Source organism: Girardinichthys multiradiatus, chromosome 8, assembly GCF_021462225.1.
Source record: "Girardinichthys multiradiatus isolate DD_20200921_A chromosome 8, DD_fGirMul_XY1, whole genome shotgun sequence".
NCBI classification, from domain to species: domain Eukaryota; kingdom Metazoa; phylum Chordata; class Actinopteri; order Cyprinodontiformes; family Goodeidae; genus Girardinichthys; species Girardinichthys multiradiatus.
In genome coordinates this window covers 42,195,219-42,218,545 of record NC_061801.1, presented here as the reverse complement: position 1 = coordinate 42,218,545, position 23,327 = coordinate 42,195,219, and the positions used below count along the sequence as shown (strand labels likewise).

At 52.3% G+C, this 23,327-nt stretch overlaps 1 protein-coding gene across 2 annotated transcripts in view; it reads right to left on the bottom strand.

Moving 5' to 3' along the window:
• Positions 1–23,327, bottom strand: part of myo5b (myosin VB) — a 59,850-nt gene that overhangs the window by 25,560 nt on the left and 10,963 nt on the right. For both annotated transcript variants that reach the window (XM_047371803.1, XM_047371804.1), the window contains exons 2-6: positions 14,863–14,973; positions 13,814–13,985; positions 13,270–13,414; positions 12,875–13,031; positions 16–159 (exon numbers count right to left, since the gene is read on the bottom strand). In XM_047371803.1, the coding sequence (XP_047227759.1) occupies positions 16–159; positions 12,875–13,031; positions 13,270–13,414; positions 13,814–13,985; positions 14,863–14,973 (729 nt within the window). The remainder of the gene's footprint in view (positions 1–15; positions 160–12,874; positions 13,032–13,269; positions 13,415–13,813; positions 13,986–14,862; positions 14,974–23,327) is intronic.

Sequence of the window (23,327 nt, the reverse complement as noted above, 5' to 3'; positions counted from 1 at the left end):
AGGAGTAGAACTCACCTGGAAGACGACGCGGGACTTCTCCAACAGGTACGTCCTCATGTTGGCTCCGATAATGTGGTAATGTTTGCTGAAGACGATCTGGATGTACTTCCCGAAGCGGCTGCTGTTGTCGTTTCGTGTGGTTTTGGCGTTCCCGATGGCCTGATAGGAAAAGTTGGGTTTTATGGAACAAATTTGACAAAAGCTTCACAGATGTTTCCCTGCAGTTTAACTTCAGGCGTGAAAAATCTTAAATGGTAAAAATGGTAAATGGCCTGAACTTGTGTAGCACTTTCTCTTGTCCCCAGAGCCCTTCCCACTACAGTCATCCACCCAGTCATCCACCCAGTAATCCACCCAGTCATCCACCCAGTCATCCACCCAGTTATCCACCCAGTCATCCACCCAGTCATCCACCCAGTTATCCACCCAGTCATCCACCCAGTTATCCACCCAGTTATCCACCCAGTCATCCACCCAGTCATCCACCCAGTCATCCACCCAGTTATCCACCCAGTCATCCACCCAGTTATTCACCCAGTTATCCACCCAGTTATCCACCCAGTCATCCACCCAGTTATCCACCCAGTCATCCACCCAGTCATCCACCCAGTTATCCACCCAGTTACACACCCAGTCATCCACCCAGTTATCCACCCAGTCATCCACCCAGTTATCCACCCAGTCATCCACCCAGTCATCCACCCAGTCATCCACCCAGTCATCCACCCAGTCATCCACCCAGTTATCCACCCAGTTATCCACCCAGTCATCCACCCAGTCATCCACCCAGTTACACACCCAGTCATCCACCCAGTTATCCACCCAGTCATCCACCCAGTCACCCACCCAGTCATCCACCCAGTCATCCACCCAGTCACACACCCAGTCACACACCCAGTCATCCACCCAGTCATCCACCCAGTCACACACCCAGTAAGCCACCCAGTCATCCACCCAGTCACACACCCAGTCACACACCCAGTCATCCACCCAGTCATCCACCCAGTCATCCACCCAGTCACACACCCAGTCATCCACCCAGTCACACACCCAGTCATCCACCCAGTCACACACCCAGTCATCCACCCAGTTATCCACCCAGTCACCCACCCAGTAATCCACCCAGTCATCCACCCAGTCATCCACCCAGTCATCCACCCAGTCACCCACCCAGTCATCCACCCAGTCACACACCCAGTCATCCACCCAGTCACACACCCAGTCATCCACCCAGTCACACACCCAGTCATCCACCCAGTTATCCACCCAGTCATCCACCCAGTCACCCACCCATTCATCCACCCAGTCATCCACCCAGTAATCCACCCAGTCACACACCCAGTCACACACCCAGTCATCCACCCAGTCATCCACCCAGTCATCCACCCAGTCACACACCCAGTAAGCCACCCAGTCATCCACCCAGTCACACACCCAGTCACACACCCAGTCATCCACCCAGTCATCCACCCAGTCACACACCCAGTAATCCACCCAGTCACACACCCAGTCACACACCCAGTCACACACCCAGTCATCCACCCAGTCATCCACCCAGTCATCCACCCAGTCATCCACCCAGTCATCCACCCAGTCACACACCCAGTCACACACCCAGTCATCCACCCAGTCATCCACCCAGTTATCCACCCAGTCATCCACCCAGTCATCCACCCAGTCATCCACCCAGTTATCCACCCAGTCATCCACCCAGTCATCAGCCCAGTTATCCACCCAGTTACACACCCAGTCATCCACCCAGTTATCCACCCAGTCATCCACCCAGTCATCCACCCAGTCATCCACCCAGTCATCCACCCAGTCATCCACCCAGTCATCCACCCAGTCATCCACCCAGTCATCCACCCAGTTATCCACCCAGTTATCCACCCAGTCATCCACCCAGTCATCCACCCAGTTACACACCCAGTCATCCACCCAGTTATCCACCCAGTCATCCACCCAGTCACCCACCCATTCATCCACCCAGTCATCCACCCAGTCATCCACCCAGTCACACACCCAGTCACACACCCAGTCATCCACCCAGTCATCCACCCAGTCACACACCCAGTAAGCCACCCAGTCATCCACCCAGTCACACACCCAGTCACACACCCAGTCATCCACCCAGTCATCCACCCAGTCACACACCCAGTCATCCACCCAGTCACACACCCAGTCATCCACCCAGTCACACACCCAGTCATCCACCCAGTTATCCACCCAGTCACCCACCCAGTAATCCACCCAGTCATCCACCCAGTCATCCACCCAGTCATCCACCCAGTCACCCACCCAGTCATCCACCCAGTCACACACCCAGTCATCCACCCAGTCACACACCCAGTCATCCACCCAGTCACACACCCAGTCATCCACCCAGTTATCCACCCAGTCATCCACCCAGTCACCCACCCATTCATCCACCCAGTCATCCACCCAGTCACACACCCAGTCACACACCCAGTCATCCACCCAGTCATCCACCCAGTCATCCACCCAGTCACACACCCAGTAAGCCACCCAGTCATCCACCCAGTCACACACCCAGTCACACACCCAGTCATCCACCCAGTCATCCACCCAGTCATCCACCCAGTCACACACCCAGTAATCCACCCAGTCACACACCCAGTCATCCACCCAGTCATCCACCCAGTCATCCACCCAGTCACACACCCAGTCACACACCCAGTCATCCACCCAGTCATCCACCCAGTCATCCACCCAGTCATCCACCCAGTCATCCACCCAGTCACACACCCAGTCACACACCCAGTCATCCACCCAGTCATCCACCCAGTTATCCACCCAGTTATCCACCCAGTCATCCACCCAGTTATCCACCCAGTCATCCACCCAGTCATCCACCCAGTCACACACCCAGTCACACACCCAGCCATCCACCCAGTCACACACCCAGTCATCCACCCAGTTATCCACCCAGTCATCCACCCAGTCACCCACCCAGTCATCCACCCAGTAATCCACCCAGTCACACACCCAGTCACACACCCAGTCATCCACCCAGTCATCCACCCAGTCATCCACCCAGTCACACACCCAGTCATCCACCCAGTCATCCACCCAGTCACACACCCAGTCACACACCCAGTCATCCACCCAGTCACACACCCAGTCATCCACCCAGTTATCCACCCAGTCATCCACCCAGTCACCCACCCAGTCATCCACCCAGTCATCCACCCAGTCACACACCCAGTCACACACCCAGTCATCCACCCAGTCATCCACCCAGTCATCCACCCAGTTATCCACCCAGTCATCCACCCAGTTATCCACCCAGTCATCCACCCAGTAATCCACCCAGTTATCCACCCAGTCATCCACCCAGTTATCCACCCAGTCATCCACCCAGTCAAACACCCAGTCATCCACCCAGTTATCCACCCAGTCATCCACCCAGTCACCCACCCAGTCATCCACCCAGTCATCCACCCAGTCACACACCCAGTCATCCACCCAGTCATCCACCCAGTCATCCACCCAGTCATCCACCCAGTCACACACCCAGTAAGCCACCCAGTCATCCACCCAGTCACACACCCAGTCACACGCCCAGTCATCCACCCAGTCATCCACCCAGTCACACACCCAGTAATCCACCCAGTCATCCACCCAGTCATCCACCCAGTCACACACCCAGTCATCCACCCAGTCATCCACCCAGTCACACACCCAGTCACACACCCAGTCATCCACCCAGTCATCCACCCAGTCACACACCCAGTCATCCACCCAGTCCCACACCCAGTTACACACCGAGTAACACACCCAGTAACACACCCAGTCACACACCCAGTAACACACCCAGTCATCCACCCAGTCATCCACCCAGTCCCACACCCAGTTACACACCGAGTCACACACCCAGTTACACACCGAGTCACACACCCAGTCACACACCCAGTCATCCACCCAGTCATCCACCCAGTCATCCACCCAGTCACACACCCAGTCATCCACCCAGTCCCACACCCAGTTACACACCGAGTCCCACACCCAGTTACACACCGAGTCACACACCCAGTCACACACCCAGTCACACACCCAGTCATCCACCCAGTCATCCACCCAGTCATCCACCCAGTCCCACACCCAGTTACACACCGAGTCACACACCCAGTCACACACCCAGTCACACACCCAGTCATCCACCCAGTCATCCACCCAGTCACACACCCAGTCATCCACCCAGTCCCACACCCAGTTACACACCGAGTCACACACCCAGTCACACACCCAGTCATCCACCCAGTCATCCACCCAGTCACACACCCGGTCATCCACCCAGTCCCACACCCAGTTACACACCCAGTCACACACCCAGTCATCCACCCAGTCCCACACCCAGTTACACACCCAGTCATCCACCCAGTCATCCACCCAGTCATCCACCCAGTCACACACCCAGTTACACACCCAGTCACACACCCAGTCACACACCCAGTCATCCACCCAGTCCCACACCCAGTCACACACCCAGTCATCCACCCAGTCCCACACCCAGTTACACACCGAGTCACACACCCAGTCACACACCCAGTCACACACCCAGTCATCCACCCAGTCATCCACCCAGTCCCACACCCAGTTACACACCGAGTCACACACCCAGTTACACACCGAGTCACACACCCAGTCACACACCCAGTCATCCACCCAGTCATCCACCCAGTCATCCACCCAGTCACACACCCAGTCATCCACCCAGTCCCACACCCAGTCATCCACCCAGTCCCACACCCAGTTACACACCGAGTCACACACCCAGTCACACACCCAGTCACACACCCAGTCACACACCCAGTCACACACCCAGTCATCCACCCAGTCATCCACCCAGTCATCCACCCAGTCATCCACCCAGTCATCCACCCAGTCACACACCCAGTTACACACCGAGTCACACACCCAGTCACACACCCAGTCATCCACCCAGTCACACACCCAGTCATCCACCCAGTCCCACACCCAGTTACACACCGAGTCCCACACCCAGTTACACACCGAGTCACACACCCAGTCACACACCCAGTCACACACCCAGTCATCCACCCAGTCATCCACCCAGTCATCCACCCAGTCCCACACCCAGTTACACACCGAGTCACACACCCAGTCACACACCCAGTCACACACCCAGTCATCCACCCAGTCCCACACCCAGTTACACACCCAGTCACACACCCAGTCATCCACCCAGTCCCACACCCAGATACCCACCCAGTCACACACCCAGTCACACACCCAGTCATCCACCCAGTCCCACACCCAGATACACACCGAGTCACACACCCAGTCACACACCCAGTCACACACCCAGTCATCCACCCAGTCATCCACCCAGTCCCACACCCAGTTACACACCGAGTCACACACCCAGTCACACACCCAGTCATCCACCCAGTCCCACACCCAGTTACACACCGAGTCACACACCCAGTCACACACCCAGTCATCCACCCAGTCATCCACCCAGTCCCACACCCAGTTACACACCGAGTCACACACCCAGTTACACACCGAGTCACACACCCAGTCACACACCCAGTCATCCACCCAGTTATCCACCCAGTCATCCACCCAGTCACCCACCCATTCATCCACCCAGTCATCCACCCAGTAATCCACCCAGTCACACACCCAGTCACACACCCAGTCATCCACCCAGTCATCCACCCAGTCATCCACCCAGTCACACACCCAGTCACACACCCAGTCATCCACCCAGTTACACACCGAGTCACACACCCAGTCACACACCCAGTCATCCACCCAGTCATCCACCCAGTCACACACCCAGTCACACACCCAGTCATCCACCCAGTTATCCACCCAGTCATCCACCCAGTCACCCACCCATTCATCCACCCAGTCATCCACCCAGTCACACACCCAGTCACACACCCAGTCATCCACCCAGTCATCCACCCAGTTATCCACCCAGTCATCCACCCAGTCATCCACCCAGTCACACACCCAGTAAGCCACCCAGTCATCCACCCAGTCACACACCCAGTCACACACCCAGTCACACACCCAGTCATCCACCCAGTCATCCACCCAGTCATCCACCCAGTCATCCACCCAGTCATCCACCCAGTCACACACCCAGTAAGCCACCCAGTCATCCACCCAGTCACACACCCAGTCACACACCCAGTCATCCACCCAGTCATCCACCCAGTCATCCACCCAGTCACACACCCAGTAATCCACCCAGTCACACACCCAGTCATCCACCCAGTCATCCACCCAGTCATCCACCCAGTCACACACCCAGTCACACACCCAGTCATCCACCCAGTCATCCACCCAGTCATCCACCCAGTCATCCACCCAGTCATCCACCCAGTCACACACCCAGTCACACACCCAGTCATCCACCCAGTCATCCACCCAGTTATCCACCCAGTCATCCACCCAGTCATCCACCCAGTCATCCACCCAGTCACACACCCAGTCACACACCCAGTCATCCACCCAGTCATCCACCCAGTCACCCACCCAGTCATCCACCCAGTCATCCACCCAGTCATCCACCCAGTCACACACCCAGTCACACACCCAGTCATCCACCCAGTCACACACCCAGTCACACACCCAGTCACACACCCAGTTATCCACCCAGTCATCCACCCAGTCACACACCCAGTCACACACCCAGTCATCCACCCAGTCATCCACCCAGTCACACACCCAGTCACACACCCAGTCATCCACCCAGTCATCCACCCAGTCACCCACCCAGTCATCCACCCAGTAATCCACCCAGTCACACACCCAGTCACACACCCAGTCATCCACCCAGTCATCCACCCAGTCATCCACCCAGTCACACACCCAGTCATCCACCCAGTCATCCACCCAGTCACACACCCAGTCACACACCCAGCCATCCACCCAGTCACACACCCAGTCATCCACCCAGTTATCCACCCAGTCATCCACCCAGTCACACACCCAGTCACACACCCAGTCATCCACCCAGTCATCCACCCAGTCACCCACCCAGTCATCCACCCAGTCATCCACCCAGTCATCCACCCAGTCACACACCCAGTCACACACCCAGTCATCCACCCAGTCACACACCCAGTCACACACCCAGTCACACACCCAGTTATCCACCCAGTCATCCACCCAGTCACACACCCAGTCACACACCCAGTCATCCACCCAGTCATCCACCCAGTCACACACCCAGTCACACACCCAGTCATCCACCCAGTCATCCACCCAGTCACCCACCCAGTCATCCACCCAGTCATCCACCCAGTCATCCACCCAGTCACACACCCAGTCACACACCCAGTTATCCACCCAGTCATCCACCCAGTCACACACCCAGTCACACACCCAGTCATCCACCCAGTCATCCACCCAGTCATCCACCCAGTCACCCACCCAGTCATCCACCCAGTCATCCACCCAGTCACACACCCAGTCACACACCCAGTCATCCACCCAGTCATCCACCCAGTCATCCACCCAGTTATCCACCCAGTCATCCACCCAGTCATCCACCCAGTCACACACCCAGTCACACACCCAGTCATCCACCCAGTTACACACCGAGTCACACACCCAGTCACACACCCAGTCATCCACCCAGTCACACACCCAGTCATCCACCCAGTCACACACCCAGTCATCCACCCAGTTATCCACCCAGTCATCCACCCAGTCACCCACCCATTCATCCACCCAGTCATCCACCCAGTCACACACCCAGTCACACACCCAGTCATCCACCCAGTCATCCACCCAGTCATCCACCCAGTCACACACCCAGTAAGCCACCCAGTCATCCACCCAGTCACACACCCAGTCACACACCCAGTCATCCACCCAGTCATCCACCCAGTCATCCACCCAGTCACACACCCAGTAATCCACCCAGTCACACACCCAGTCATCCACCCAGTCATCCACCCAGTCATCCACCCAGTCACACACCCAGTCACACACCCAGTCATCCACCCAGTCATCCACCCAGTCATCCACCCAGTCATCCACCCAGTCATCCACCCAGTCACACACCCAGTCACACACCCAGTCATCCACCCAGTCATCCACCCAGTTATCCACCCAGTCATCCACCCAGTCATCCACCCAGTTATCCACCCAGTCATCCACCCAGTTATCCACCCAGTCATCCACCCAGTCATCCACCCAGTCACACACCCAGTCACACACCCAGCCATCCACCCAGTCACACACCCAGTCATCCACCCAGTTATCCACCCAGTCATCCACCCAGTCACCCACCCAGTCATCCACCCAGTAATCCACCCAGTCACACACCCAGTCACACACCCAGTCATCCACCCAGTCATCCACCCAGTCATCCACCCAGTCACACACCCAGTCATCCACCCAGTCATCCACCCAGTCACACACCCAGTCACACACCCAGTCATCCACCCAGTCACACACCCAGTCATCCACCCAGTTATCCACCCAGTCATCCACCCAGTCACCCACCCAGTCATCCACCCAGTCATCCACCCAGTCACACACCCAGTCACACACCCAGTCATCCACCCAGTCATCCACCCAGTCATCCACCCAGTTATCCACCCAGTCATCCACCCAGTTATCCACCCAGTCATCCACCCAGTAATCCACCCAGTTATCCACCCAGTCATCCACCCAGTTATCCACCCAGTCATCCACCCAGTCAAACACCCAGTCATCCACCCAGTTATCCACCCAGTCATCCACCCAGTCACCCACCCAGTCATCCACCCAGTCATCCACCCAGTCACACACCCAGTCATCCACCCAGTCATCCACCCAGTCATCCACCCAGTCATCCACCCAGTCACACACCCAGTAAGCCACCCAGTCATCCACCCAGTCACACACCCAGTCACACACCCAGTCATCCACCCAGTCATCCACCCAGTCACACACCCAGTAATCCACCCAGTCATCCACCCAGTCATCCACCCAGTCACACACCCAGTCATCCACCCAGTCATCCACCCAGTCACAAACCCAGTCACACACCCAGTCATCCACCCAGTCATCCACCCAGTCACACACCCAGTCATCCACCCAGTCCCACACCCAGTTACACACCGAGTCACACACCCAGTAACACACCCAGTCACACACCCAGTAACACACCCAGTCATCCACCCAGTCATCCACCCAGTCCCACACCCAGTTACACACCGAGTCACACACCCAGTTACACACCGAGTCACACACCCAGTCACACACCCAGTCATCCACCCAGTCATCCACCCAGTCATCCACCCAGTCACACACCCAGTCATCCACCCAGTCCCACACCCAGTTACACACCGAGTCCCACACCCAGTTACACACCGAGTCACACACCCAGTCACACACCCAGTCACACACCCAGTCATCCACCCAGTCATCCACCCAGTCATCCACCCAGTCCCACACCCAGTTACACACCGAGTCACACACCCAGTCACACACCCAGTCACACACCCAGTCATCCACCCAGTCATCCACCCAGTCACACACCCAGTCATCCACCCAGTCCCACACCCAGTTACACACCGAGTCACACACCCAGTCACACACCCAGTCATCCACCCAGTCATCCACCCAGTCACACACCCGGTCATCCACCCAGTCCCACACCCAGTTACACACCCAGTCACACACCCAGTCATCCACCCAGTCCCACACCCAGTTACACACCCAGTCATCCACCCAGTCATCCACCCAGTCATCCACCCAGTCACACACCCAGTTACACACCCAGTCACACACCCAGTCACACACCCAGTCATCCACCCAGTCCCACACCCAGTCACACACCCAGTCATCCACCCAGTCCCACACCCAGTTACACACCGAGTCACACACCCAGTCACACACCCAGTCACACACCCAGTCATCCACCCAGTCATCCACCCAGTCCCACACCCAGTTACACACCGAGTCACACACCCAGTTACACACCGAGTCACACACCCAGTCACACACCCAGTCATCCACCCAGTCATCCACCCAGTCATCCACCCAGTCACACACCCAGTCATCCACCCAGTCCCACACCCAGTCATCCACCCAGTCCCACACCCAGTTACACACCGAGTCACACACCCAGTCACACACCCAGTCACACACCCAGTCACACACCCAGTCACACACCCAGTCATCCACCCAGTCATCCACCCAGTCATCCACCCAGTCATCCACCCAGTCATCCACCCAGTCACACACCCAGTTACACACCGAGTCACACACCCAGTCACACACCCAGTCATCCACCCAGTCATCCACCCAGTCACACACCCAGTCACACACCCAGTCATCCACCCAGTCCCACACCCAGTTACACACCGAGTCCCACACCCAGTTACACACCGAGTCACACACCCAGTCACACACCCAGTCACACACCCAGTCATCCACCCAGTCATCCACCCAGTCATCCACCCAGTCCCACACCCAGTTACACACCGAGTCACACACCCAGTCACACACCCAGTCACACACCCAGTCATCCACCCAGTCCCACACCCAGTTACACACCCAGTCACACACCCAGTCATCCACCCAGTCCCACACCCAGATACCCACCCAGTCACACACCCAGTCACACACCCAGTCATCCACCCAGTCCCACACCCAGATACACACCGAGTCACACACCCAGTCACACACCCAGTCACACACCCAGTCATCCACCCAGTCATCCACCCAGTCCCACACCCAGTTACACACCGAGTCACACACCCAGTCACACACCCAGTCATCCACCCAGTCCCACACCCAGTTACACACCGAGTCACACACCCAGTCACACACCCAGTCATCCACCCAGTCATCCACCCAGTCCCACACCCAGTTACACACCGAGTCACACACCCAGTTACACACCGAGTCACACACCCAGTCACACACCCAGTCATCCACCCAGTCATCCACCCAGTCATCCACCCAGTTATCCACCCAGTCATCCACCCAGTCACCCACCCATTCATCCACCCAGTCATCCACCCAGTAATCCACCCAGTCACACACCCAGTCACACACCCAGTCATCCACCCAGTCATCCACCCAGTCATCCACCCAGTCACACACCCAGTCACACACCCAGTCATCCACCCAGTTACACACCGAGTCACACACCCAGTCACACACCCAGTCATCCACCCAGTCATCCACCCAGTCACACACCCAGTCATCCACCCAGTCCCACACCCAGTTACACACCCAGTCACACACCCAGTCATCCACCCAGTCCCACACCCAGTTACACACCCAGTCATCCACCCAGTCATCCACCCAGTCATCCACCCAGTCACACACCCAGTTACACACCCAGTCACACACCCAGTCACACACCCAGTCATCCACCCAGTCCCACACCCAGTTACACACCCAGTCACACACCCAGTCATCCACCCAGTCCCACACCCAGTTACACACCGAGTCACACACCCAGTCACACACCCAGTCACACACCCAGTCATCCACCCAGTCATCCACCCAGTCCCACACCCAGTTACACACCGAGTCACACACCCAGTTACACACCGAGTCACACACCCAGTCACACACCCAGTCATCCACCCAGTCATCCACCCAGTCACACACCCAGTCATCCACCCAGTCCCACACCCAGTTACACACCGAGTCACACACCCAGTAACACACCCAGTCACACACCCAGTAACACACCCAGTCATCCACCCAGTCATCCACCCAGTCACACACCCAGTTACACACCGAGTCACACACCCAGTCACACACCCAGTCATCCACCCAGTCATCCACCCAGTCACACACCCAGTCACACACCCAGTCATCCACCCAGTCCCACACCCAGTTACACACCGAGTCCCACACCCAGTTACACACCGAGTCACACACCCAGTCACACACCCAGTCACACACCCAGTCATCCACCCAGTCATCCACCCAGTCCCACACCCAGTTACACACCGAGTCACACACCCAGTCACACACCCAGTCACACACCCAGTCATCCACCCAGTCATCCACCCAGTCACACACCCAGTCATCCACCCAGTCCCACACCCAGTTACACACCGAGTCACACACCCAGTCACACACCCAGTCATCCACCCAGTCATCCACCCAGTCACACACCCAGTCATCCACCCAGTCCCACACCCAGTTACACACCCAGTCACACACCCAGTCATCCACCCAGTCCCACACCCAGTTACACACCCAGTCATCCACCCAGTCATCCACCCAGTCATCCACCCAGTCACACACCCAGTTACACACCCAGTCACACACCCAGTCACACACCCAGTCATCCACCCAGTCCCACACCCAGTTACACACCCAGTCACACACCCAGTCATCCACCCAGTCCCACACCCAGTTACACACCGAGTCACACACCCAGTCACACACCCAGTCACACACCCAGTCATCCACCCAGTCATCCACCCAGTCCCACACCCAGTTACACACCGAGTCACACACCCAGTTACACACCGAGTCACACACCCAGTCACACACCCAGTCATCCACCCAGTCATCCACCCAGTCACACACCCAGTCATCCACCCAGTCCCACACCCAGTTACACACCGAGTCACACACCCAGTTACACACCGAGTCACACACCCAGTCACACACCCAGTCATCCACCCAGTCATCCACCCAGTCACACACCCAGTCATCCACCCAGTCCCACACCCAGTTACACACCGAGTCACACACCCAGTCACACACCCAGTCCAGGGTCCAAACCGGCAACCCCCTACCACCTGAGCCACAGCCGCCCCTTAAAGACAGTGTCATCTGCATAGAAACAACTCCAAAGGTTGATGTTACGCCTCATCATTTCTGTTTCTGTCCACAGACGGACCTCCATGATGGGGTTGGAGGCCAGGACTTTCTCCTCCACGTTGGCATCGCTGGATGAGCCGCCCACCGTGGCGAAGTATCTCATGGCGTACTTCGCTGAAACCGTCTTTCCTGCTCCAGATTCTCCGCTCACAATGATTGACTGATTCTTCTCGTCTCTAAAATGAAAGAAGCGACGGTGATCACATGACTTCAGATCAAACCTGTTTTCTATCTGGGATTTAAAAGCTGAACCTTCTGATTTAGTCAAAGCAACAAATCCCAGCCACTCTCTAGTTGTAATTTGTCCTCTGAGATGTTTTACACCATTTTCATCATCTGCTGTCTTGAGCTGCGGTTGCCTTGCTGCAGGCAGATTCAGAATCAGAAATCAACAGCGGTCAGCCTCCTGCATACCTGATCATCTGCTTGTAGGCCTCCTCGGCCACGGCGAAGATGTGAGGGTCCATGTCGCCCATGTTCTGACCGTTGTAGGCGGTGATCACCTCCTCCCCATAAATCTGCAGCTGCTCGTACGGGTTGATGGCCACCAGGACGATACCTGGAAACCACAGACATCCTTTAAGTGTTCTGATAACAGGAAACATCTGCTGGAGGAAGCAGCGTGAAGAACATGTAAGCCATCACTGATGGATTTATAGGTGGTGTGACGGAAATAATTATATGAAGCCATTTGTTGCAGCAAAACCTATGAGTGTGGGGGCGGAGCTTCAGCAACAGGTGATGAGAGACATCGTTAAATGACCCAGGAGACCTTGCATTAAACCAGTCATAAAAACACAGCTTTAAACATGCTGGTTTTAAATGAATAAGTAAAAATAAGAAAGTTATAAATAATCAAACAGGTTCAGATAAAAAAATTATAAACCATTCAATTATCAGGCTGATCATAGTGGACCATTGTGAGTTTGGTTCTGTGTGAAGCTCTGAGTGGACTGACCACAGTAGGTGTAGATGTTGTTGGACTCCAGGAAACGGACCCTCAGGTTGTGTAGCACGGCGGGTTCATGAAGGTAACTGAGAGCCGTCAGGTCGTTCTCTCCAACCAGGATGTCGGGATTCCTCAGGAACGGCAGCGCGTTGGACTTTGGACCCACCTGGTACTCCAGGGGCTGGACCAAAACACAAAACACAGTCTGGACCGAGATTTTCCCACAACTTTGCAGGTTTAGACGGATTAACTAAAAAGTTAATTTAGCTGTCAGAGTGTGGTACTTTTTCATTTCTGTACTTTAACCGTGAAACTGAACTAAATATTAAAACATGTTTGACCTAAACTGACACTAAAGACTGAAAATCAGATTTCTTTCCTGTCCGATAGGAGCGTGTCTGCTACAGCTGAAAATCAACAAGTCATAAAGCAATACAAATATTCTTCTTCCATGGTTTAAAGTCAGCAGCTGTCTCATCAGCAGAGTTTGGGACCGTGAGGAATGATTGGTATTTACCAAAGTTGATTTCTAAAATGAAATGATGCCAGAAAACAGATCTGAAGCGGGTTTAAATGTTCTGAAACTAAAGATTAAACAAACCTGAGTTCATAAATCATAAAACCAACAGACACGTGACCTAACAAGGTCAGACTGGATTTGAAAGCTCAGATATGAATGCCTTCGCAGTCTGAGCCCAAATCTCCATAAAAGGAAAACTGTTTCAGATGCAGAGCAGCCAATCAGAAAGCCCGATCAGCTCTGGGATCCTAAGCATTTCATTAGAGGACGGATTAGGACCCACAGAGCTCCAGGTCTTACGGTAGGTAGGTGTGATGTTTTCATCTGGAAACATCTGGAGGATCCAGAGGCCAGCATCTCAACTGGCTTCTTACATTAAATATGACGACACGGTTTTGTTTACTGTGACCATGAGCTGATCCTCAGCCATAATCAGTAATATGGTTAAACTCAGTCAGAACCTCCTTTCTGTCTGGAAGCTCTGATTAAAACAGGCTCAGATCCGTCAGGATCAGAATGAAGGTCCAGAACCACTGACCGTTCCATCCTCCAGCTGCAGGTGGAGGACCAGATCTCCCTCCTTGTAGTTTCTGGTGATTTCTGCAGCTTTCCATACTTCATCCTGGTCCGGGATCCAGACCCGTGTGAACTGAAACACAGAACCACACAAACATTAGGCTGGATGTTAGAGCAAATGATCTAGACAGGAAGTGACTGCAGACCTGAAACTGGAAACAGGGAATGAGACAGGGCAGATTTTACTGAAGGTACATGGTTCATGTTGAAACTGAAGTATCACTGGAAAGTATCCCAGCTGAGCTTCATGTCTGCACAAACCGGCCATGAGCTGCTTACTGGCATCAAGGTTTGTCATACTGGTCCTGCAGGTCAAAGTCCTTTTAGTGTCAGAGAAAGCACAGAGTGACCAGAAAGTTTCTCCTGCTGTGTGAAGCATGGAGTGAATCTGAGCTGCCTAAAGAAGATCATGTGAGATCCATCCAAGTATGCAGGGTGTTGTTCTGGAACTCATCAGAGAAACACCCTGGGGGAACAAACTGTCTCTGTAGCGCCACCTGGAGGTAAGTCTGTAGGGGTGCCGTCTCAGAGAAAGATCTTCAGGTAGAATATTACATCATAAAACAACTCTCCACGGTCGCACATCCTTCACTGTAAAACCTGCAATTAACTTTCTAATCAGCCTTACCTTCTCAGAGTCAGCTAGCTTGATGGTCTTCCATCCAGTTCAACCAGTTCACTGCTGAAGCTCAGACCAGTTGTTTTTCCTATGCTTCTGGGCTGGACTGTGTAATAAAGTTCCTCACACAGTATCACCAAAACTAGTTGTTTACTTCTACATGTACATGGACTTTGATGACATCCTTAACCTTTAAGGTCCAGTTTGTTGATGGACACATTGTTACCACCAACAGAAACTTGAACTATTCTGTAAACATCTTCCAAGGTTTAGGAGTGTCTTCATAGTTATCAGAACCAGAACTGCAGCCTCCGCTCTAATTCATCCCAAAGGTGTTGAGGAAGGTTGAGGTCAGGACTCTGAGCAGGCCAGTCAAGGTTCTCCACACCTGCAGCCATGGAAGTGACTGGACCATCAGAACCCATTGATCTGGTGGTGGGACCCAATATTTCTGTTTGTAGAGCGTAGATTTGGACACTGACACAAGTTTGTTTTTCCCTGTTTACTGAAACATCTTGCAGTTAGTCAGATGACGTGGTCATTATCAAGAAGCTGCAGACCTCCAAGCAGAACACCTTCATCGAAGTTCTGGACGTGGTCATGACATGGTCATTATCAAGAAGCTGCAGACCTCCAAGCAGGACACCTTCATCGAAGTTCTGGACGTGGTCATGACATGGTCATTATCAAGAAGCTGCAGACTTCCAAGCAGAACACCTTCATCGAAGTTCTGGACGTGGTCATGACATGGTCATTATCAAGAAGCTGCAGACCTCCAAGCAGGACACCTTCATCGAAGTTCTGAACGTGGTCATGACATGGTCATTATCAAGAAGCTGCAGACCTCCAAGCAGAACACCTTCATCGAAGTTCTGGACGTGGTCATGACATGGTCATTATCAAGAAGCTGCAGACCTCCAAGCAGGACACCTTCATCGAAGTTCTGGACGTGGTCATGACATGGTCATTATCAAGAAGCTGCAGACCTCCAAGCAGGACACCTTCATCGAAGTTCTGGACGTGGTCATGACGTGGTCATTATCAAGAAGCTGCAGACCTCCAAGCAGAACACCTTCATCGAAGTTCTGGACGTGGTCATGACATGGTCATTATCAAGAAGCTGCAGACCTCCAAGCAGGACACCTTCATCGAAGTTCTGGACGTGGTCATGACATGGTCATTATCAAGAAGCTGCAGACCTCCAAGCAGAACACCTTCATCGAAGTTCTGGACGTGGTCATGACGTGGTCATTATCAAGAAGCTGCAGACCTCCAAGCAGAACACCTTCATCGAAGTTCTGGACGTGGTCATGACATGGTCATTATCAAGAAGCTGCAGACCTCCAAGCAGGACACCTTCATCGAAGTTCTGAACGTGGTCATGACATGGTCATTATCAAGAAGCTGCAGACCTCCAAGCAGGACACCTTCATCGAAGTTCTGAACGTGGTCATGACATGGTCATTATCAAGAAGCTGCAGACCTCCAAGCAGGACACCTTCATCGAAGTTCTGGACGTGGTCATGACGTGGTCATTATCAAGAAGCTGCAGACCTCCAAGCAGGACACCTTCATCGAAGTTCTGGACGTGGTCATGACATGGTCATTATCAAGAAGCTGCAGACCTCCAAGCAGGACACCTTCATCGAAGTTCTGGACGTGGTCATGACGTGGTCATTATCAAGAAGCTGCAGACCTCCAAGCAGGACACCTTCATCGAAGTTCTGAACGTGGTCATGACATGGTCATTATCAAGAAGCTGCAGACCTCCAAGCAGGACACCTTCATCGAAGTTCTGGACGTGGTCATGACGTGGTCATTATCAAGAAGCTGCAGACCTCCAAGCAGGACACCTTCATCGAAGTTCTGGACGTGGTCATGACATGGTCATTATCAAGAAGCTGCAGACCTCCAAGCAGGACACCTTCATCGAAGTTCTGGACGTGGTCATGACGTGGTCATTATCAAGAAGCTGCAGACCTCCAAGCAGGACACCTTCATCGAAGTTCTGGACGTGGTCATGACGTGGTCATTATCAAGAAGCTGCAGACCTCCAAGCAGGACACCTTCATCGAAGTTCTGGACGTGGTCATGATGTGCAGACTCTCAGCTTTCATTTGAAGGTTTCCACCTTCAAACTGGATGTATGGTTTAGGAGTTTCAGCTCGTGGTGCCGCCATCTTTTTAAATGGACCAGCAGGCTACTTCATGGGCGGGTGAGTCAACCCCCTCGTTAAGTCATCATTACTTAAGCAGATGAAAGGCCTGGAGATGATTTCACGTGTGGTGCTTGTGCCTGGAAGATCTGCTGTGAATAGACGACATGTGGTGGAGGAGTTCTCCAGGCAGGAGAAACAAGCCATCTGAGAAGCAGCTGGAATGAAGAACCGGTCGGGAAGCGGTGGATGAACAGTTCTTTCATGTGTAAAATGACTTCTGAGGCCCTGAAATGAAGGGATCGTGTTCTGAGGTCCAGTCGTTTTGATCAACCCACATGAATGAAGGCAGAACGCCTGGAACAGCTTCTGAGTTTTTGTTAACCGAGTCAGAACCACCTCCCTGGTACCAGAGCACTGGGTGTTTTTACTGATGGTCAGCAGACTGATCCGATCTCAGCCTGCTGGAGCCAACACAGAGTTCTGACTTTACACACATTGGGTTCTGATCCATGTTAGCTGAAGCTGTAAAGCCCAAACCCACAGCAGCTCCTGGCCCAGATCTTTGGCTGGCTCCATGTAACGGTTCTGCTGTGAGGAAATTAAACTTAATGAACTTTTTCTCACTGAGGTTCTGATCACAGGAAGAACATTTTTATAATTAAAGGTCCTGTTTCAAGCTGATCCAGATTCGGCTCCATGTTTATCCTCAACAGATAATTCTGACCCAACCCATCTGAGTCAGCAGAACCAACCTTGACTGATGGATGCTGTTCATGGAGATGTTACAGAAAACCGATTTGCACTGAACCTGATGTTTCTCCACTCTAACTGACCCACTGCTCAGCAGAACGGAACCAGCAGCTTCCTGTCAGCAGACAGCTGCTCTCCCTGCTTTGACCTCAAACATCGCCACCTGCAGGCGTCTCTGGAGATCAACATGATCCTCAAACATCCCGGCAACCTGATCAGGACATCAGGATGATTATGAGCAGAGTCTTCTGATCCAGGTCACCTGATAAGAACCATCCTCAGTCCCAGAACATTCTGCTCAGCTGGTATCAGTAACTGAGTGCATGGTTTCCTCACTGTTCCTGCTGAGGCTTGATGAGTTTCCACAGAAGATCAAAGTCCTCATTAACTGATAATCAGCTCAGAGGAGATGACGGAGATGATGGAGGAGGATCACAGAATCACAGAGCTCAGAGGAGCAGCTCAGATTATAGGAGGAAGCAGCACCAGAACTTTTACCTAGCTGAAAACTTAACTCACAGTTCATCACATGATCTTCAACTGAGGGTCCAACAGGTCAGATCACACACATGAAATACTGTCACGACAGAAACCACTGAAACTACAAATCCCAGAATGCACGTCATCATGAGCCAATCATTAAAGCTTTGCAGGTCCAGCTCTCTCTGCTGAGCTCAGTCCAGGAAAACTGAGAACTTCTATCTGCTCAGTTGGTTAAAAGCCTTGTTTACACCATGATCTACTAAGGTTGGAGCTGAGAAGGTAAAGTTGGACCTTCTCAGTAACCTGTTAGCTGCTGACATGGAAACAGCAGAGGACAGACTGAAGCTGGACTTGGACCTTGTTCACTGAACTGTTTGAATGTTTCCAACACCAGGCAGAGATCCATCACAGGTATTCTTCTCAGCGAAGCTCACCTTTACTCAGCCTGGAGAATGTCCACCAATCAGACGATGATGGACCTGCAGCTCAGTGCAGAGCTCTGCTCTGGTGGCTTTATGTCTGAGCTGCAGAGTCAGATCCAGTTTCTCTTCATCTTTGTTGAATATTTGTTTTTGAAGTCAGGTCATGGAGGTCCTTCATGCTGCAGCTACCTTCCTTGATCCCACCAATGAGTTTCAGTCAGATTCAAATCTGAGAACCGAGTAGAACCTCTTCAAGGCTTCCCAGGATCTTACTGGAAGGTCTGATGATCACCAGTTTGTGGGCAGAAATGATCGCGTTTCTCCTAAAATTGTGAGGAGCTTCTGGGAATCAATCATGAGTTACCTCCATTCCTGGGTGTGGACCCCATCCCCCTGGTGTTCTTCACACCAGCCAACACAGGTGAGAGAGACTCAGCTTCTGAGTACTGATCCACAATCATCAGTAAGGTTTGGTCCTGAAGAGCTACAGCTGCTGCACTTCACATCCAGATCCAGAATCTGACCTGTTCCTGGACCCTATGATCTTGAACGATCCTATCCATGACCCTCTGATCTAACCGGTCTTATCTAGAACCATCTAATCCAAAATGATCTGTAACAGAACCATCTGTCTGAGAACAGTCTGATCCAGACCCATCTGCTTCAGACCTGCTCCAGATCCATTTTATCCTGAGTGTCCTCAGAATCAAGTGCTTTTAAACTTTCTTATCCAGAACCATCTGTCTCAGATCCATTTGATCCATTTGATCTAGAACATCTTGTTCAGAACTTTTTTATTCCAAAACATCTGTTTCAAAACAGTCTGATCCGGAACCATTAATCCAACATACAGAAACTTATTCAACACCCCTTTATCCAAAACCGCGTGCCCCCGATTTGATCCAGAACCTTCAGGGTTCTGGTGTTTTCTGGGACTGAGCTCCAGATGTTAGAATAAACTGAAATGTTTTCTGATGCCACTCAGTTAGAAAAGCCAGAACCGAACTGGAACGTTGGACCTCTGTGCTGATGTTACTTCACCATCTGAACACAGGAAGTGACATCAGCAGCTTCTCCCCCTTCCATGGAAATGTGCTCACAGGAAGCAGGAGCTCATTTCCATGCAGTTTACATGTAGGTGAGTCACCTCTGGTCACATGACCATCAGTAACTGATCACAGCAGGTTTCAGTGTTCGGCTGCTGGGTGAAGGTTTGATTCCCAGTCAGTCAGAACACCAGGTTCAGAATCTTCCTCTGTTCTGGTTCTGAGCAGTTAATATGTGAGGAACCTGCTGTGGTCCTGCTGACTGGTAAAGCCAAGGTGGGGACAGTTCAGCTCCTGCCAACTCTTCAGCATGAACTGAAGGTTTTCCCAGTTATTCCCAGCTCTCCGTGCCACGGAGCTGCAGGGTCATGCTGCGGCTCAGCCAATCAGAGGAGGCCTGGGGACAATATGAAGCCTGTTTATCTAGGACACACCAACACGACAGCCGATGGCTGAGCAGCATGTCGGCTGCATGCTGGAGAGTCTCAGCAGGAAACACACACACATCCGTGTTTTACTATCTTTATGAGGACTTTTCAGTTACTTCCATTGACTTCCATTCATTTTCTTTGATTTTTAGTGCCTAACCCTGATCCTAAAACCCACTCTAACCATAACTCAATTCATACCCTAGTCCTAAACCTAACCCCTGTTCCAAGGACAGAATTTGGAAAGATGAGGACCAGAAAATGTCCTCCCTTTGTCAAAATCAGAATCAGAATCAGCTTTATTGCCAAGTTCGTACATACAAACAAGGAATTTGACTCCGGAATACTTTGCTCTCTGGTTATTGTTTTTTGCATTAAAGAATATACAGTACAGACCAAATGTTTGAACACACCTTCTCATTCAAAGAGTTGTCTTTATTTTCATGAATATGAATATTGTAGCTTCACACTGAAGGCATCAAAACTATGAATTAAATCATGTGGAATTATATACTGAACAAAAAAGTATGAAACAACTGAAAATATGTCTTATATTCTAGGTTCTTCAAAGTAGCCACCTTTTGCTTTGATTACTGCTCCACACACTCTTGGTATTCTGTTGATGAGCTTCAAGAGGTAGTCACCTGAAATGGTTTTCATTTCACAGGTGTGCCCTGTCAGGTTTAATAAGTGGGATTTCAAGCCTTATAAATGGGGTTGGGACCATCAGTTGTGTTGTGCAGGAGGTGGATACAGTACACAGCTGATAGTCCTACTGAATAGACTGTTAGAATTTGTATTATGGCAAGAAAAAAGCAGCTAAGTAAAGAAAAACGAGTGGCCATCATTACTTTAAGAAATGAAGGTCAGTCAGTCCGAACAATTGGGAAAACTTTGAAAGTGTCCCCAAGTGCAGTCACAAAAACCATCAAGCGCTACAAAGAAACTGGCTCACATGAGGACCGCCCCAGGAAAGGAAGACCAAGAGTCACCTCTGCTGCGGACGATAAGTTCATCCGAGTCACCAGCCTCAGAAATCGCAGGTTAACAGCAGCTCAGATTAGAGAACAGGTCAATGCCACACAGAGTTCTAGCAGCAGACACATCTCTAGAACAACTGTTAAGAGGAGACTGTGTGAATCAGGCCTTCATGGTAAAATAGCTGCTAGGAAACCACTGCTGAGGACAGGCAACAAGCAGAAGAGACTTGTTTGGGCTAAAGAACACAAAGAATGGACATTAGACCTGTGGAAATCTGTGCTTTGGTCTGATGAGTCCAAGTTTGAGATCTTTGGTTCCAACCACCGTGTCTTTTTGCGGCGCAGAAGAGGTGAACAGATGGACTCTACATGCCTGGTTCCCACCGTGAAGCATGGAGGAGGAGGTGTGATGGTGTGGTGGTGCTTTGCTGGTGACACTGTTGGGGATTTATTCAAAATTGAAGGCATACTGAACCAGCATGGCTACCACAGCATCTTGCATTTCCATCCGGTTTGCGTTTAGTTGGACCATCATTTATGTTTCAACAAAACAATGACCCCAAACACACCTCCAGGCTGTGTAAGGTCTATTTAACCAAGAAGGAGAGTGATGGGGTGCTGCGCCAGATGACCTGGCCTCCACAGTCATCGGACCTGAACCCAATCGAGATGGTTTGGGGTGAACTGGACCGCAGAGTGAAGGCAAAAGGGCCAACAAGTACTAAGCATCTCTGGGAACTCCTTCAAGCCTGTTGGAAAACCATTTCAGGTGACTACCTCTTGAAGCTCATCAACAGAATACCAAGAGTGTGTGGAGCAGTAATCAAAGTAAAAGGTGGCTACTTTGAAGAACCTAGAATATAAGACATATTTTCAGTTGTTTCACACTTTTTTGTTCAGTATATAATTCCACATGTGTTAATTCATAGTTTTGATGCCTTCAGTGTGAAGCTACAATATTCATAGTCATGAAAATAAAGAAAACTCTTTGAATACAGTGTTGTTGAGGATGGTGAGGGGGGTGTATGGGGGTGGTGTTCTCCTAAAGTCCACCACCATTTCCACAGTCTTGAGTGGGTTGAGTTCCAGGTAGTTCTGACTCCACCAGTGGACCAGCCGATCCACCTGCTGTCTGTATGCAGACTCATCACCGTCCTGGATCAGTCCAATGACAGTGGTGTCGTCTGCAAACTTAAGGAGTTTCACGGACGAGTCCGATGAGGTGCAGTCATTTGTGTACAGAGAGAAGAGGAGTGGAGATAGAACACACCCCTGGGGGGCACCAGTACTTATTGATCTGGATCAGGAGAAGATGTTCCCCAGTCTCACCTGCTGCTGTCGGTCCGTCAGGAAGCTGTTGATCCACTGACAGGTGGAGGCTGGGACGTTGAGCTGGGCGAGCTTCTGGTGGAGGATGTCTGGTATGATGGTGTTGAAGGCCAAGCTGAAGTCTACAAACAGGATCCTGGCGTACGTCCCTGGACGGTCGAGGTGTTGCAGGATGAAGTGTAGACCTAAGTTAACAGCATCATCTGCCGAC